We start from the raw sequence: 14,008 nt of genomic DNA on the forward strand, positions 1-14,008 counted from the left end.
TTTTTTTTTAATGTTTATTTATTTTTGAGACAGAGAGAGACAGACCATGAACAGGGGAGGGCCAGAGAGAGAGGGAGACACAGAATCCGAAGAAGGCTCCAGGCTCTGAGCTGTCAGCACAGAGCCTGACTCAGGGCTTGAACTCACAGACCATGAGATCACGACCTGAGCCGAAGTCAGAGGCTCAACCGACTGAGTCACCCAGGTGCCCTGATGGCCAGTGCACTCTTAATCCCCTTCCCGGATTACACCACGTACCTCCCCACCCACCTGCCCTCTGGTAACCACCGGTTTGCTCTCTATAGTTAAGTATGCTTTTCTTCTTTGCTCATTTTGGTTGTTTCTTAAATTCCATGAGTGAAATCATGTGGTATTTGTCTGATTGACGTATTTCACTTAGCATTATACTCTCTAGCTCTATCCATGTCATTGCAAATGGCAAGACTCCATTCTTTTTTTATGGATGATTAATATTCCACTGTGTGTCCATCCGACATCTTCCTTACTCGTTCATCTGTCGATGGGACACTTGGGTCGCTTTCCTATCTTGGCTACTGTTAAGTAACACCACAGTAAACACAGGGGTGCATATATTGTTTCAAGTTAGTATTTCCATTTTATTCGGGTAAATATCCAGTAGTGGAATTACTGAATCAGGTGGCAGTTCTATTTTTAAATTTTTTTTTTAAACTTCCATACTGTTTTCCACAGTGGTTACATCAATTTACATTGCCATGAACAGTGCACAAGAGTTCCTTTTTCTCCACGTCGACACTTATTTTTTGATACTAACCATTTCAATTCACATGAGGTGGTATCGCATCGTGGTTTTGATTTGCATTTCCCTGGTTAGTGACGCAGAGCATCTTTTCGTGCGTCTGTTGGCCATCTGTATGTTATATCTGGCATACTCCGGATTCGTTTTAATAAAGCTCCTTATTTTTTTTTTAAAGTTAAGTTTCTAATAGGTATTTACTTTTTGCTGCGAGTTTTAAAATATTGGCTTGTAAGAACTTTTTCTTACATTTGAAAATTGTGTTCATATATTGTCCTCTGACAATTCTTCCCTTTCCCTTTCCCAAATTCTGAAAAAAATAGTGAAAACGTCCTTTAGTCCTAAACTGTCTTTGGGTTTCCTTGAATGGCCACCAGATTATACAAAGATTTGCCCCTTCATCTTAGAAGGGATAAAAGATATAATTACATCTTTTTTTTTAACATTTATTTATTGTTAAGAGACAAAGAGAGACAGAGCATGAGCAGGGGAGGGGCAGAGAGAGAGAGGGAGACACAGAATCTGAAGCAGGCTCCAGTCTCTGAGCTGCCAGCACAGAGCCCGATGCAGGGCTTGAACTCACAAACAGTGAGATCAGACCTGAGCCGAAGTCGGATGCTTAACTGACTGAGCCACCCAGGTGCCCCAAGATATAATTAGATCTTAACCATTCTCTAAGTTTTAATCAACTCAAAACTTGTGAGAGCTCTTTGTTTTCCAAATTTAGGATTAAAAAAAAAAAAAAAAAAACACGCAAAACCAACAAAAGAAGTTCCATTTTCCTGAGTTATTTATGTATAGACCATATTAATATGAAAACATTTGAATAATTTTGTACTTTTCGACTTAAAAGAAACATGCTCCTGCCAAGCACAAAGACGGGGACAAGAACGGTCTACAGAGCGATTTGAAAGTTTCAGCATCCCTGTCTATCAGTGACAGTCAGGGTACACACTTTAGGATATAAGCCTAGAGCTACTAGTCGATCAATGTCTTAGCAGCGTGTATGTTCTCAGTCCAAGGTAATCCTTCACTGCATCCTCGGAAATCGTTACCCCTCAAAAGAGGCTTTCACTCTCTTCCACTCTGACCACCTGTATTCGTTATAATTGTTCAGTCTTACCGCCAGGAGAGGTAAATGGCTGTGGTCTTCAACACTGGTGGGAAAAATTTAAAAGCCTGACCAATGATGTTTCTCGTGCATGGCCTGTCTACAGCTGAATTCTGAGAAAATTGTGTAGTCTGAAGCCAAAGCCTCATGGCCCCTATACACCCCTCCAAATGGATTGTATCAATGGTCTCCAATAAGGAGATAAGTGTTTGCGTCATTATATATTCATTCAAGGACAGATCCAAGATTTCTTTTCAGAAAATCACAGCTTTGATAGGGACCGAGAAAAGTTCATGTTGTAACAGGCAAATAAATCTTTATTGAGCTCTGTCCCCCGTGGTCTTTATCAGACTGTTACAGTTTCCCATTTCTCCTTGAGGCAATTTCGTTTGATGTTTTCTCGAAATGTGCTCATCAAAATATAAATTTTTATATACAAAAAGTGATCTATATCATTCCCTAAATTTGGCTTTACTTTCTGCTAATTTTTATTTGCATTACTTCCATTTTCTTTTTTATTACATATTAAATCTCAGTCTTCTATTTCAAGCATCGAGGCTTAAATTTCTCCTTAGTAATTACTTGAGCTACAATTCACAAACTTTGGTATGTAAATTTTTATTATCATTCGGTTGTTACTATTTCTAATTCTGCTTACGGTATCATCTTTGATGAGGTATTTTCAATATGTTTTTAAATTTCCCAAACATAGGGATTTTTTCAGACCTGTTTTTGTTGTTATTGCCTTTCTATTGCAGTGCAAATGTAGTTCATAGGACACAGATTCTTTGGTATTTGCCACTTGTTTTATAACTCAGAATATGAACAGTATTTATAAAGGCTCTTTACATGCTTGAGAAAAGCATGTATACTCTAATTTGGAGATAAATGTTTTTAAGCATCTATTATTATGCAAATCTTCTGCTGTAAAAGGAACGGAACTATTTTTTCTTTTTTTAACGTTTATTTTATTTTTGAGACAGAAAGAGATAGAGCATGAACGGGGGAGGGGCAGAGAGAGAGGGAGACACAGAATCGGAAGCAGGCTCCAGGCTCTGAGCCATCAGCCCAGAGCCGGACGCGGGGCTCGAACTCACGGACCGTGAGATCGTGACCTGAGCTGAACTCGGACGCTTAACCGACTGAGCCACCCAGGCGCCCCTAAACGGAACTATTTTTGATTGCCCACAAATTTCAGCATTAGAAGTGAAATAAGTCAGTTAGAGAAAGACAGATACCATGTTTTCGCTCCTGTGGAGCTTGAGAAACTTAACAGAAGACCATGGGGGAAGGGAAGGGGGGAAAAATTGTTAGAGAGAGGGAGGCAAACCATAAAAGACTCTTAAATACAGAGAACAAACAGGGTTGATTGGGGTGGGGGCGGGGAGAGGAAAGGGGAAAATGGGTGATGGGCATTGAGAAGGGCACTTGCTAGGATGAGCACTGGGTGTTGTCTGTAAGCGAGGAACCACGGGAATCTACCCCCAAAACCAAGAGCACACCTCACACACTACATGTTAGCCAATTTGACAATAAATTATATTTAAAAAAAAATTAGGGGCTACACCATGAAAGCCCCCAAGGCCCAAAAGAAGTATGATCAATTTCGGTATGGTGCAGAGAAACCTTCAATAAATAATAGTAATAGCTATCAGTTACTAAATATTTCCTAAAGGGACACACTATTCAGGCTTTCACATTCATCGGTCTATTTAATCCCTACCTCACCCCACTCTTGTAAAGGTGTGGGTCTCATTTTACAAGAGGAAGTCGAGGTCAGGTAGTGGAAACTTGCCTTATGCCACCGGGGGGGGGGGGGGGGGGGGGGAGGTGGGGGACAGACTCAGGTCTGTGTGACCCCAAAGCCAGTGACCTTACACTCCTGCAGGCGGCCGCCCCAACTTTGTCTGCCCACACTCAGAACTACCCTAAACATCCCGGCAGGGGATGTCGCACCACTGTGGGCTCCTAGAGAAACAGCCTTTCTGTAAAGGTGTCCAGCAACACTCTTCGTTCACGTAATTAGCCCTGAACTCACCTTCTAGACCAGCGCTGTGCTGTCTGACTTCACGTTAAACAAAATTCAACACGGTCAATTTGAAGATCTAGTCGGCTTTATTCAACAATGAGTGGGGCAGCATCCCACCCAGCCTGGAGAGAAGAGAGGTAGGGCAAGAGCCATTTGCAAACGAATGCTTCCAGGCAAGGTTGCTTTCCCTGAAGGGGAACAGGAGGGGAGTCTAATCATGCAGATTATTTCATCTTCCTTTGGGGATGGAGAGCCCATGCAGTGGACTCACAGGCACCCATCAGAAAAATTTCTGACCGGTTAAGACTGCACTTCCACGGCGAGCTGACGCTGCATTTCGATCAGGTATTAAGCCTGGGTTTGGGGACTTGGCCTACGTGACGCCATTTTGGGCCTGTGAGTTTTCTTTTTAACACTTCTTGCAGTGACAGGAACAGTCTATGCACCTACGCGGCCCCACACAGCAGCCGCTTGTGGTCACCAAACATCTGAAATACGGCTGGTGCAAGGGAAGATGTGAAATTCACCTTTTTATTTGTATCAATTTAAATAAACAGCCACACATGGCTAGCGGCTCACCCTGAGGGACTGCAGTCCTATAAGCTCCGTGAGGCCTCCTGTGTGTTGTGTTCGGAGCAGTATCCCCAACCTATAGCAGTGCCCAACAGAGGCGCACGTTCCAGACATTAAGCGTATAAACAACACATTGTAGAGACCTTTCAGGGATACCGTGAGAACCCAAACGTATTCCCCATCCTATCCCCACTTTCAGCACGGGCTCTGGCTCATACAGAAACGCCTTTTTTTTTCTCGTAATGAATGAACCTTCACTCTAACCAGCTCTCGTACTCCCAGTTCTTGACTGTACGATGGAAATCTCCCATTACCTGATCCATCGGGCCCTCCGGTAAGCACACAATTCTCGGCAAGAATCATACCTCCCTGGCCTGAAGCCTGGCTCCTGGGTCACCTTGGTTGTTGACGCTCTTCCCAGATTTGTTCAGGCCCTAAAGACTGGGGATGGCTCACGCTTCACATGCCCCAAGCGCCGCGAGGCAGGCATGACCTGGCACCTGGCGTCCCCGTGCACACTTGTGAAGTCCGGGCCCATGTTGTGCTGCTGTGTCTCCACAGCAGCCAACACTACCAACTTCCGGCAGCTGACCAGAAGTCAAAGGACGGTCCACGGAGAAGGCAGAAAAAAAGACACTTGACTTCTGGATGCCGCTGTCGGGAACTGGCCGGCAGAGTGAACACCTGAGGCGCGGAGAACGCCTGTCTCCCACAGGCGCCCGTCAAGGTAATCAAACTCACTGAGGCAAGTCCGATTTCCAATGCAGAAACGGGACAACGCGGCCTTTCGTCATGGCCTTTGGGGCCTATTTCCTCACATAGACCCATCCATCTTTAAAATGGGAATTAAAGGGGCGCCTGGGTGGCTCAGCCGGTTGAGCGTCTGACTTCGGCTCAGGTCATGATCTCACGGTCTGTGAGTTCGAGCCCCGCGTCGGGCTCTGTGCTGACAGCTCAGAGCCTGGAGCCTGCTTCTGATTCTGTGTCTCCCTCTCTCTGCCCCTTTCCCGCTCATGCTCTGTCTCTCTCTGTCAAAAATAAATAAACATTAAAAAAATAATAAAATAAATAAAAAATAAAATGGGAATTAAAAAGTTCACGCTTGCACGTCCTTAGCACATCATCACCTTACTGCAATTACTGATTTACCCCAATTACCTCCACAAACACCTGACCTTGAGGATACCCCCCAGGTCCACCGATGACAGTTACTCCACGCTCACCCTGCCCCCACCTTTACTCAGTAACCTGCCCTCTGAGGCTGACACCATGTATTTTATACCCCAGGTAAGTTGACTAACTCGTCCCAATTTGCCCAGGACCTGCCCGGATTTAACAATGAAAATCCCAGGTCCTGGGAAATCCCTCAAACCCAGCCAAACTAGGACAGCTGGCCACACGGGCAGGCATTTATACTCATGAGCCAGGCCCCGGAACTCAGGCCACCCCAGCCTCCTCGATGGCATCACTGCCTGCCTCACTCCAGCCCACCCTGTCACCCGTCCCCCCTTCCAAAGCCCTGGCCTGTTCTTCAACACCCTTGACTTTTTCATGGGCCCTCAATCTGAGCCAACTCTACCAGCACCTGGTCACCTCCTTGTCCTAACTGAACACCTCGGACAGTAGCCTGGGTGCCAAGCCTCAGGAGCCTAACAGGAAGAGGCTCACGGGTGAAAACACGACTGGAAGGCGATCCATTTCACGTCCAGCCTCGGCGGCACACAGCTCGTTAGATGACTTAAAAGGCAGACGCGGCAAGTCCGTAAGGTTTATTGAATGGGTAGGCAGAGGGGAAAGTGATGAGCAGCTGGAATGCGAGAGGAAAACGTTCGCTCATTCAAGTCATTCCAGACACAGCAGAGGGACGCGGGGCTGACCTCCCGTCTACGGCTTCTCGGGGCACGGCTGTCCCGAGTCAGAGCCAGCCGGAGCGGACCCGGCCGCAGCCCCAGCACCTGCCCTCTGATGTCACGCGCGGAGCCAAGAGCTGCTCCGAGGTGCTCTGAGCGGACGGCACGGGGTGCTCTGGGGATGCTTCGCATAGAGGACTCCCTCTCCGTTCTCTGCCCCTCTGGTGACTACTAATGGCACCGAGAGAACCTACAAGAAAGGACAAGTGAGACCGACGATGATGATGATGGTTTGGAGTTCCCACCCACACAAACGCAAACCAGCTTCCCCGCTGCCTGTGGGTCTCCGGCACTCGGCACTAACTCACCTCGGAGAAAAGTCTCAGCGAACACACATCCCACGTCATCCCGAGGGTTGACGACTCACGGCCTTGGGACTTACTTCAACAGCCTCCGGACCGAAGGCTGACCTAAGAGGGAGAAGAAGCATATAAGCATTTAATCTCCAGGCCACCTTCTCCCCAAGTGACATCACTGAGAAGGTCCGCATCAACCAGGCCTAAGCTCCCAGTTTACACGCGCCAAACTAGATTGTCACCAAGACAGAAAGGACGATAAAAGAAAAACATCTTAAAAATCCAGCTTTTATAAGAAATCGCTTTCTTTCTAGGAGTTCACGACCAGGGCAACTGACCACAGAGAGTAATTCTCAGGGAGACAGCTCAGCGCTCACTGTTGGGAGCCTGGCATGAGGAACCACTGCATCTTGACCAAAGGGATGGACCCTCATCCTCAGCAGTCCTCCCACACACGTTCACGACTCGTCTGCCCAGCCTGCCACAAGGCCCCAGCAGCTGCCATCCTGTTCCGCTAAGACCCACTCAACACGGCCCGGCTGTAAAAGGCAAATGCCAGATAAACTCCCAACAAAGACTTGTTCTGGTGAGGTGCCCCGGCCTTTGAAGGTCAACACTGCGGGGCCCATTTGAAGGATACATGAAAACACGTCATGAACGCTTGAGAAGATTACACAAGTGACTCCCAACTCAACCTGCAGGACTCCACACCCAGGGGTCTGAATGGCCAGGCCTGGAGTGGGGGTTAGGGGTGATAAAAAATGTCTTCAGGATGGTCACCATTGTCCCTTGAATCCTCCAGCCTGGCTGAGGAGCCCAGGACCAGGAACTAGGCTGTGGGACAGGACAAGCCCCTGACGCAAAAGGGGTGGAGAGCAGGTGTGAAAGGCAAGGGGACCTCTGGGTCATCAGAGGACTCCTGGGCACCAGGTGGTTCACATACACTATTCTCACTACCCTCCACATCATCGTGAGACGGAACAAAAACATGTGGCCCGGCAGGATCCCACCTGCAAGCACGAGACCTGAAGGCAAACGGAAGGGGTCTCAAAACTAGACAGGAGCCCCCAGGCCAGAAGTCTGGGATGGATACCTTGACCTCGCCTCCAACCTCGCCTCACTTCTTACCCGGGAGCCAAGACACGCCTCCCAGGGGCACCCGTTGTATCTGAGTCTACCAAGCGAAGGCACCGTCGCAAGGTTTCTGCCTCCCTGAACACAGGGGCAGCGCACAGAATGAGATGCAGACGGTCAGCCTGCTGTTGACGAGGACTACAGAGTGCCCAGCCTGCAACATACACCCTCGCTGACACGAATCAGGAAGCAAGCTGGGCAATCTGGAGTCTACAAATAGATTTCAAAGATCCACAGGACTCAGAATTTCTTCTTCAGTCAACCCCCGGGGTCACCCTTTCCAAAAGAACCCACAAAGCACAGATTAAGGCAGTGAAGGGAGACCTACAAAGAGGGTGATCCATCAACACATCCTTCTCCTGTCGGAGGGTGACAAGAGAACTCCTCGGGCTTCTGGCTGACCGTGACAAATGAGAACTATTTCTATTGACTCAGAATTGACAGAACTCCTCCTTGCCCCTACAGCAGGCCCCACCTTTGTTTTTCTTTCTCCATTTATTTAACGTTTCTGACAGCTCCCGGAGAAGCAATGCATGCTGTGCTCAAGAGACAGTCAAGGAGCAAAGACAACAGACACACGAGCGCTGAATTCACACACTGCCTTGACCGACGTGTTCTTGCGGACTGGCCTCGGCTCCTGTAAATTCAAACAGCAGAAGCCATGATTTCCAATTCTTACGTGTGTCCTCGGGCGCTATGTGAATTTATTCCAGTGTGAAGTCCAAATTAAAAGGTAGGCTTGTTTCTGACAAGAAAATCCGTAACGTGGAAAGACAGAATGAGCTCCCACAGGTCCGGGGGCTAGCCCAGTTACCACCTCACAGGGGGCCAGCAGAGGCCCCAGCTCAGAAGGGAAGGGCAAGGGGAAAAAGCTAGTGTGGGAAAGCTCCAGGGTTCGGAAAGGATGGCTGGACCCTTCAAACATGGGAACTTCTCTTGGTGACTCCTCTCCCTGCACTACCAATGACCAAGCCACAGGCAGCCTGCAGTCACTTTCAGATACGGGAGCAGAAAAGGACAGAAAGAGCGCCAGGAAGGATGGCTCACAAAGCCAGACATGCATGCCTCAGAAACTGGACCAAGGTCTCTGGTGCCTAAATCTACATGCTTTCCCTCACAGCACGGTGCTGACTCCAGGAAGGAAGCCCTTCACCAGCGCAGCTTTCTAGAGGCCTGTCCCCTCTCACTATGTGGGGGATTGCCTCCCAGCCAGGACACAACTGGGAACTCATGGATGCCCACTCTCATCTCGCTGCCTCATCCAGACCCCAGGGCACACGTGTGTGACTTTACAGATGCAAAAAGACAATTCCAGAGAAGGCTCCAAAACCTTACCTCGGGGCATTTGTGGCCTCGCGCCTGGCTGTAAGACACCTCTCATGGAGCCTCTGGACATGCAGATCCACCTGCAAGAGACAAGGCGTGAATGAGCACTCACAACAGGCCTGGGGGGGGGGGGGGGGAGGGGTGCAGAGGGTACCTGGCACAGCGGCCAGCGGATTCCAGCACCCACAAACGTGGGCCATTGCTACCAGGACTTGGACAGCCACACTGCTGTCTCAGGAACAAGAACAACTTAACTCTAGGAAGGGACCTGGGGAACATGTGTGACAGAAGTAATGTCAGTGTTATCCTATGTACCCACAATCAATTTGTTGCTAAGCAATCTGTATCAAAAAGTTGTCAAGGCCAGGTTTTGGAGAGCGAGCCACGCTGACCGGCAGCAATGAGCCTGGAGCAGGAGGGGTAACGGGTGGTGGGAGGGCCCCACGTTCTCCATCTAGTGCATAAGGGCTGCCTACGTACGCATTCTCAACGACGACGTCCTGCCCAGCTGGGGTACTACTCCCTTCCTTGCTCCTTAACCTAAGAGCAGAGGGAATGTTACCCCCAGTGGACCACAGGCACAGCCCGTGGCCAGGACAAGAGAAACACTTCCAAGGAGAGCAGGATGCCTCAGCCTTGAGCAGGTACGGTCTCCCCACTGACAGTCCAGAGTGGGAAAAGCCCATTGCCTCACCATGTAGCATCTCGATCTCCCCTACCTTGTTCTGTTTTGACCCACTGCTACATGTCAGACACCAAGACGGAGGCACTGCCCTCGAGATCACAGCATAGGGGAATGACAAGCAAATCACCAACGTCCAATGTGATCAGGGCTGACCAACGGGGCTGAGGGTGTGGGAAGCGGTGCAATGAGAAGGCAGAGAATGCTTCCCAGGGAGAGCCTTGGGGGAAGAGGGACCCCTGTCAGCACTCCACCACCGGCCCATGAACAGAAACACGCTGAGGCAGGGCCCTCCCTACTCGGCAAAAGGGCACTCGGTGAGCCACCCAGCGCCAAGTACCAGAAAGCAATACAAATCAGCGGACAGAGAGATGTGTACGAAAGCTCCAGAGTTTGGAAGGGACAGGATGGGCCCTTCCAACACGGGGAAACGCTTTCGGCAATTCCTCTCCCTGCACTATCAATGACCAGGGCACGGGCCGCCCACGATCACTTTCGAATGCAGGAGCAGAGAAGGGCAGTGAATGGGCCGAGAAGGGAGACCTCGGACAGCAGCCCAGGAACTGAGTTGAACTAGGAGCCCAGCAGACAGGCCAATGGCCAGATTTACAGCCTAAGATCACAGAAGCTTCCCCTTATTTGCACGGACGATTTACCGCTCCCTACCAAGAGGTGAGGAGACTGCGCAGAAATACTGAGGATTCATGGTTCTGAAAGACTGGGTGTGGGTGATCACAGAAGAGCGCTCAGGTTCACGTAAGAGCACTCAGCTGGGAACCGGAAAGGAGTCTAGGTTTGCCTCTAAAACGCAAACCTCTCTCTGTCCATCCCGACACCGCTGCTTGCCTCTCAATGTCACAGCAGCCTTCATCAGGGGCTCTCAGGAGCAGAAGAGGGACCTGACCTGTGCCTACCAGCCTGAGGGGACACAGACAGCTGGGAGCAGCGGGAAGAAGGCACTCTTTCCCACACCTCATCACCTGAACCCCTCCAGCCTCACAGCCCACACAAGACCTGAGCTCTAGAGAATCCCACTTACCTGGGACCTCCCGATCCACGTTCTTCTCCCTGAGGTCGCCTTTCACAAACAAGGAACAGCAGTCACGACCCACTCCTGTAAGAGACAAGAAGCCCGTGGCACTGCTTACCCGCCCAGGAACCCACTATCTTTACCAACAGGAAAACACTGAGGGAATCTGGGTCTTAGGAGGTAAGCACACTGAAAGCCTGCCTCCCTCCCTCCACCTTGTGCTCGGTCACCTAAGGTTGTCCCATTTTGGAACCTCTGAATATAGAAAGAACCTTGCGACTTTTCCTTTGCCTGCGTTACCAACGACCAAGAAAAAGGCAGCCTGTACTCACTTCAACGCAGGAGCAGAAAAGGACACCGGGCTGCTGAAATTAGAAACCAGTGTCAGAAGACCACAGCTGTGGCTCCGCCACCAACTCAGACACACAGACACAGGACCCACTCTCGTTCTCCCTTTTTAAAGCCTCACAGAAACTGTGCTGAGCCAGGCATAGAGCGTACAACAAGACAACAGGTGGCAAGAGGAACCTAAAAAAAAGGTGGTGAGAAGTGTGGGAAAGCTCCAGGGTTTGGAAGGGACAGAGGGGACCCTCCAAACACGGGGAAGTGCTTTCTGCAAGTCCTCTCCCTGCACTATCGATGACCAGGACACAGACAGACCATGATCACTTTCGAATGCAGGTGCAGAAAAGGCAGAAAGTGAGCCAGGAAGAGAGAAGGCCCTATAAGCCCCCAGCTGCCCAGCGAAGCCCAAGACCCTGAGCGCCATCACCATCTCATGTAAAGACGCCATCTCCCGTCATCAAGAGGGGGCACGTGAAGACCAACTCGCGGCAAAAACGCCTACATTGTTTAGTCCCCCACAGATACAGACGGACGATCTACTACGTGCCACCAACCGTGGGCTCAAAGACAAAGAACACAGACAAGACTTCTGTCCTCCCAGAGCTCTGGCACTTTCCCCACTTAAAACACAGCGGAGCTCAGAAGGACCTAACCTAGCCAACGTGATGCGCTCGCCACAGGCTGAGGCAGGATCTGAACCCAGACCTCTCTGGCCCCCAGACACACCCCCATCCACCACACTAGGCCTCCTGGGGGCTTTCTCAGAACCCGCAGGAGCTCCAGGACGCTCCCCCCCCCCCACCCAAACCCCCCACGGTGGTGTGGCAGGAAGGCAACGAGTCCCTGCTCAAGGATCTCCTGAGCAGCAGCACTTACCCAGGCCTCACCCCCTGGACACCGCGGGGGCACATCCGGCGCTGCGGCTCAGGGTCCTGCAGCAAAGAAGGGGGCGCTGCCTGACGCACAGCCCCCAAAGCCGTCCAACGGAGAGTTTCCATCTGCTTCCAACAGAGCCCCGGAGCCCGCAACGCCTACGCAGTGACAGCACGGGGAAGGGGCTTTAGTGCAAAACAAAGACACCGGAATCGGCCTCTGCCGCTCTGGGGCCCCGCGAGCGCCCCCAATTGAAAACTCACACAACCGCTCTGCACAACGGGGGTTTTAACGCTTTCTCTTAAAGGTTGTTGACGAGAAAACGGGTTAACGCTCACATGGTCACTTCGTGGGCAACCGATGAAGCGCTTTGGGGGATTCGAGGCCCAGAGCAGGAGGTGGGTGTGTGCGTGAAAATCACGCGGCCCCGGGAGCTCTTCAGGCCCGGGGCCACACAGGGCTCCGCACCACTGGCGGCGGCACTCGGCCCGCGCGTCGCCGGACCCGCTTCTGGTAGTTGGCGGGACCCGAGTCTTCCCGGCGGAGGGGTGAGGGGGGCTGAGGGCGAGTGATCCGACCCGGGACACGCATCCTGAGAGGTCCGCACCGACCTCTCGGTGGAGGAGCTGGGCCCGAACCCAGGGGCGAGGCCTGGAACCGCGGCTGACCTCCGCCGGCTCTCCCGGACTCCTCGGGCCTCGGTTTCCCCGAAAGGTGGTGGGGGGCAGACCACGCGCCCAGCGATCCCCGCAGTGGACTCACCCCGGGCAGCCGCGACCTATGGCGCGGGACAGCGGCCGTAGACACAGCCGACAGTGCGGGAAGCTGCGGATGTCTGGGGATTGCGGGAGATGTAAACCGGCGGCGTGGACGGCTCGGGAGAACCGGCCGGGCGACCACAGCAGCATGAAGCTCCTCTTCCGCCCAGCGCCGGCGGAAATGCAGCTGGAGCGCGGGTGGCGTCCTAGAGCGGCGTTTCCGGGAGGCGGATCCCGCGCAAACGGCCCTGCCGCGCCCCCTGGTGGCGCGGAGCTCAAATTCTGACTCCGTTAGGGCTTGGAATACCCTCCAAGAGCAGCCTGAAATTTGGGAAATAACATTCACTCACTTGTTTTGCTTTTCTCTTTATTCTGTTTTTGCCACTGATTTGTCATTAACTTATAGAAATGGTTGCTTTTTCACGTGAGCAGCTGTTATTAGCAAGAGCTCATGCTGATTGCAGGGAGTTTGGAACATAGGGTTCTTGCCTGATTGACCGCTGTATTCATAGTACCTAGTTTAGTGGCTGGCACAATTGAATATATGAATGAATTCTGACCATATATTTGGACTTGTCAGAATAAAATATCGTTCTGATGCCCTGAAAGTAGAACGTGAGAGTAACAGGGAAAAGTGGGCAAGTGCTTTGCTAAACTTAGTCCTAAAAATGAGTCTTTGAAGCACTAGGGGTTTGATCAAATTTGCAGAGTGGCAGAGAAGATGGATAGAAGCCCCATGCTGCCGAAAGGACACTGCAGACAGGCATGAGACAGGGCTCATGGCTCCCAAATCTCACAAGCACTCACACTGCCAGCATCCTGGGCCACGTGTACCTCTCAAACCTGCCACAACCCTGCCATTAACTCAGCCCACATTCTGAAGTGTAAACTTCCGTGTGCCTGAGGAGGGGGTTCCCCCGGTCAGATCCCTGGTGCTAACCAGGTCAGCACAATGTGGAAATCCAGACCTGACGGATGCAACCGAGGAGGGCAGTGGGGGGTCTCTGAAGGTGAAGCACAGAGCAAAGATCCAAAGCATGATAGTTGCTACCCTTTAGTATTTCTGAGAAAGCTTCTGTCACTGTGAGGACACTGTGGGAATGTTCAGGAGGTTGAGAGAATGTGCTGTGTTTGAAAAGGCAGCACTCTCAGTAGAAATACAAGGC

The 14,008-nt window shown here is 51.1% G+C and overlaps 1 protein-coding gene and 3 non-coding genes across 4 annotated transcripts; all 4 read right to left on the reverse strand.

Moving 5' to 3' along the window:
- Positions 1-6,242: 6,242 nt before the first annotated feature.
- On the reverse strand, positions 6,243-13,660 carry LOC132668539 (uncharacterized). The gene is made up of 6 exons (XM_078443809.2): positions 13,650-13,660; positions 12,847-13,048; positions 12,088-12,242; positions 9,164-9,234; positions 6,707-6,808; positions 6,243-6,588 (listed from the first exon to the last, which is right to left on the reverse strand). The coding sequence occupies exons 1-5, from the start codon at positions 13,658-13,660 to the stop codon at positions 6,777-6,779; spliced, it is 471 nt and encodes a 156-aa protein (XP_078299935.2). The 3' UTR covers positions 6,243-6,588; positions 6,707-6,776.
- On the reverse strand, positions 8,705-8,835 carry LOC132672707 (small nucleolar RNA SNORA71). The gene has a single exon (XR_009607651.1). It is a non-coding gene; the product is annotated as a small nucleolar RNA SNORA71 (small nucleolar RNA).
- Positions 10,211-10,343, reverse strand: LOC132672698 (small nucleolar RNA SNORA71). The gene has a single exon (XR_009607649.1). It is a non-coding gene; the product is annotated as a small nucleolar RNA SNORA71 (small nucleolar RNA).
- Positions 11,417-11,549, reverse strand: LOC132672702 (small nucleolar RNA SNORA71). The gene has a single exon (XR_009607650.1). It is a non-coding gene; the product is annotated as a small nucleolar RNA SNORA71 (small nucleolar RNA).
- Positions 13,661-14,008: the final 348 nt, after the last annotated feature.

Source organism: Panthera onca, chromosome A3, assembly GCF_046562875.1.
Source record: "Panthera onca isolate mPanOnc1 chromosome A3, mPanOnc1 haplotype 2, whole genome shotgun sequence".
Classification (NCBI taxonomy): domain Eukaryota; kingdom Metazoa; phylum Chordata; class Mammalia; order Carnivora; family Felidae; genus Panthera; species Panthera onca.

Excerpts from the sequence above, each read along its gene's own strand:
- LOC132668539 (XM_078443809.2), bottom strand. Across the intron at positions 12,243-12,846 it reads ATAGGTCGCGGCTGCCCGGG|GCGTTGCGGGCTCCGGGGCT; the intron begins GTGAGTCCACTG and ends GTCACTGCGTAG. Across the intron at positions 6,809-9,163 it reads GAGGCCACAAATGCCCCGAG|GTCAGCCTTCGGTCCGGAGG; the intron begins GTAAGGTTTTGG and ends TCTCCCTCTTAG.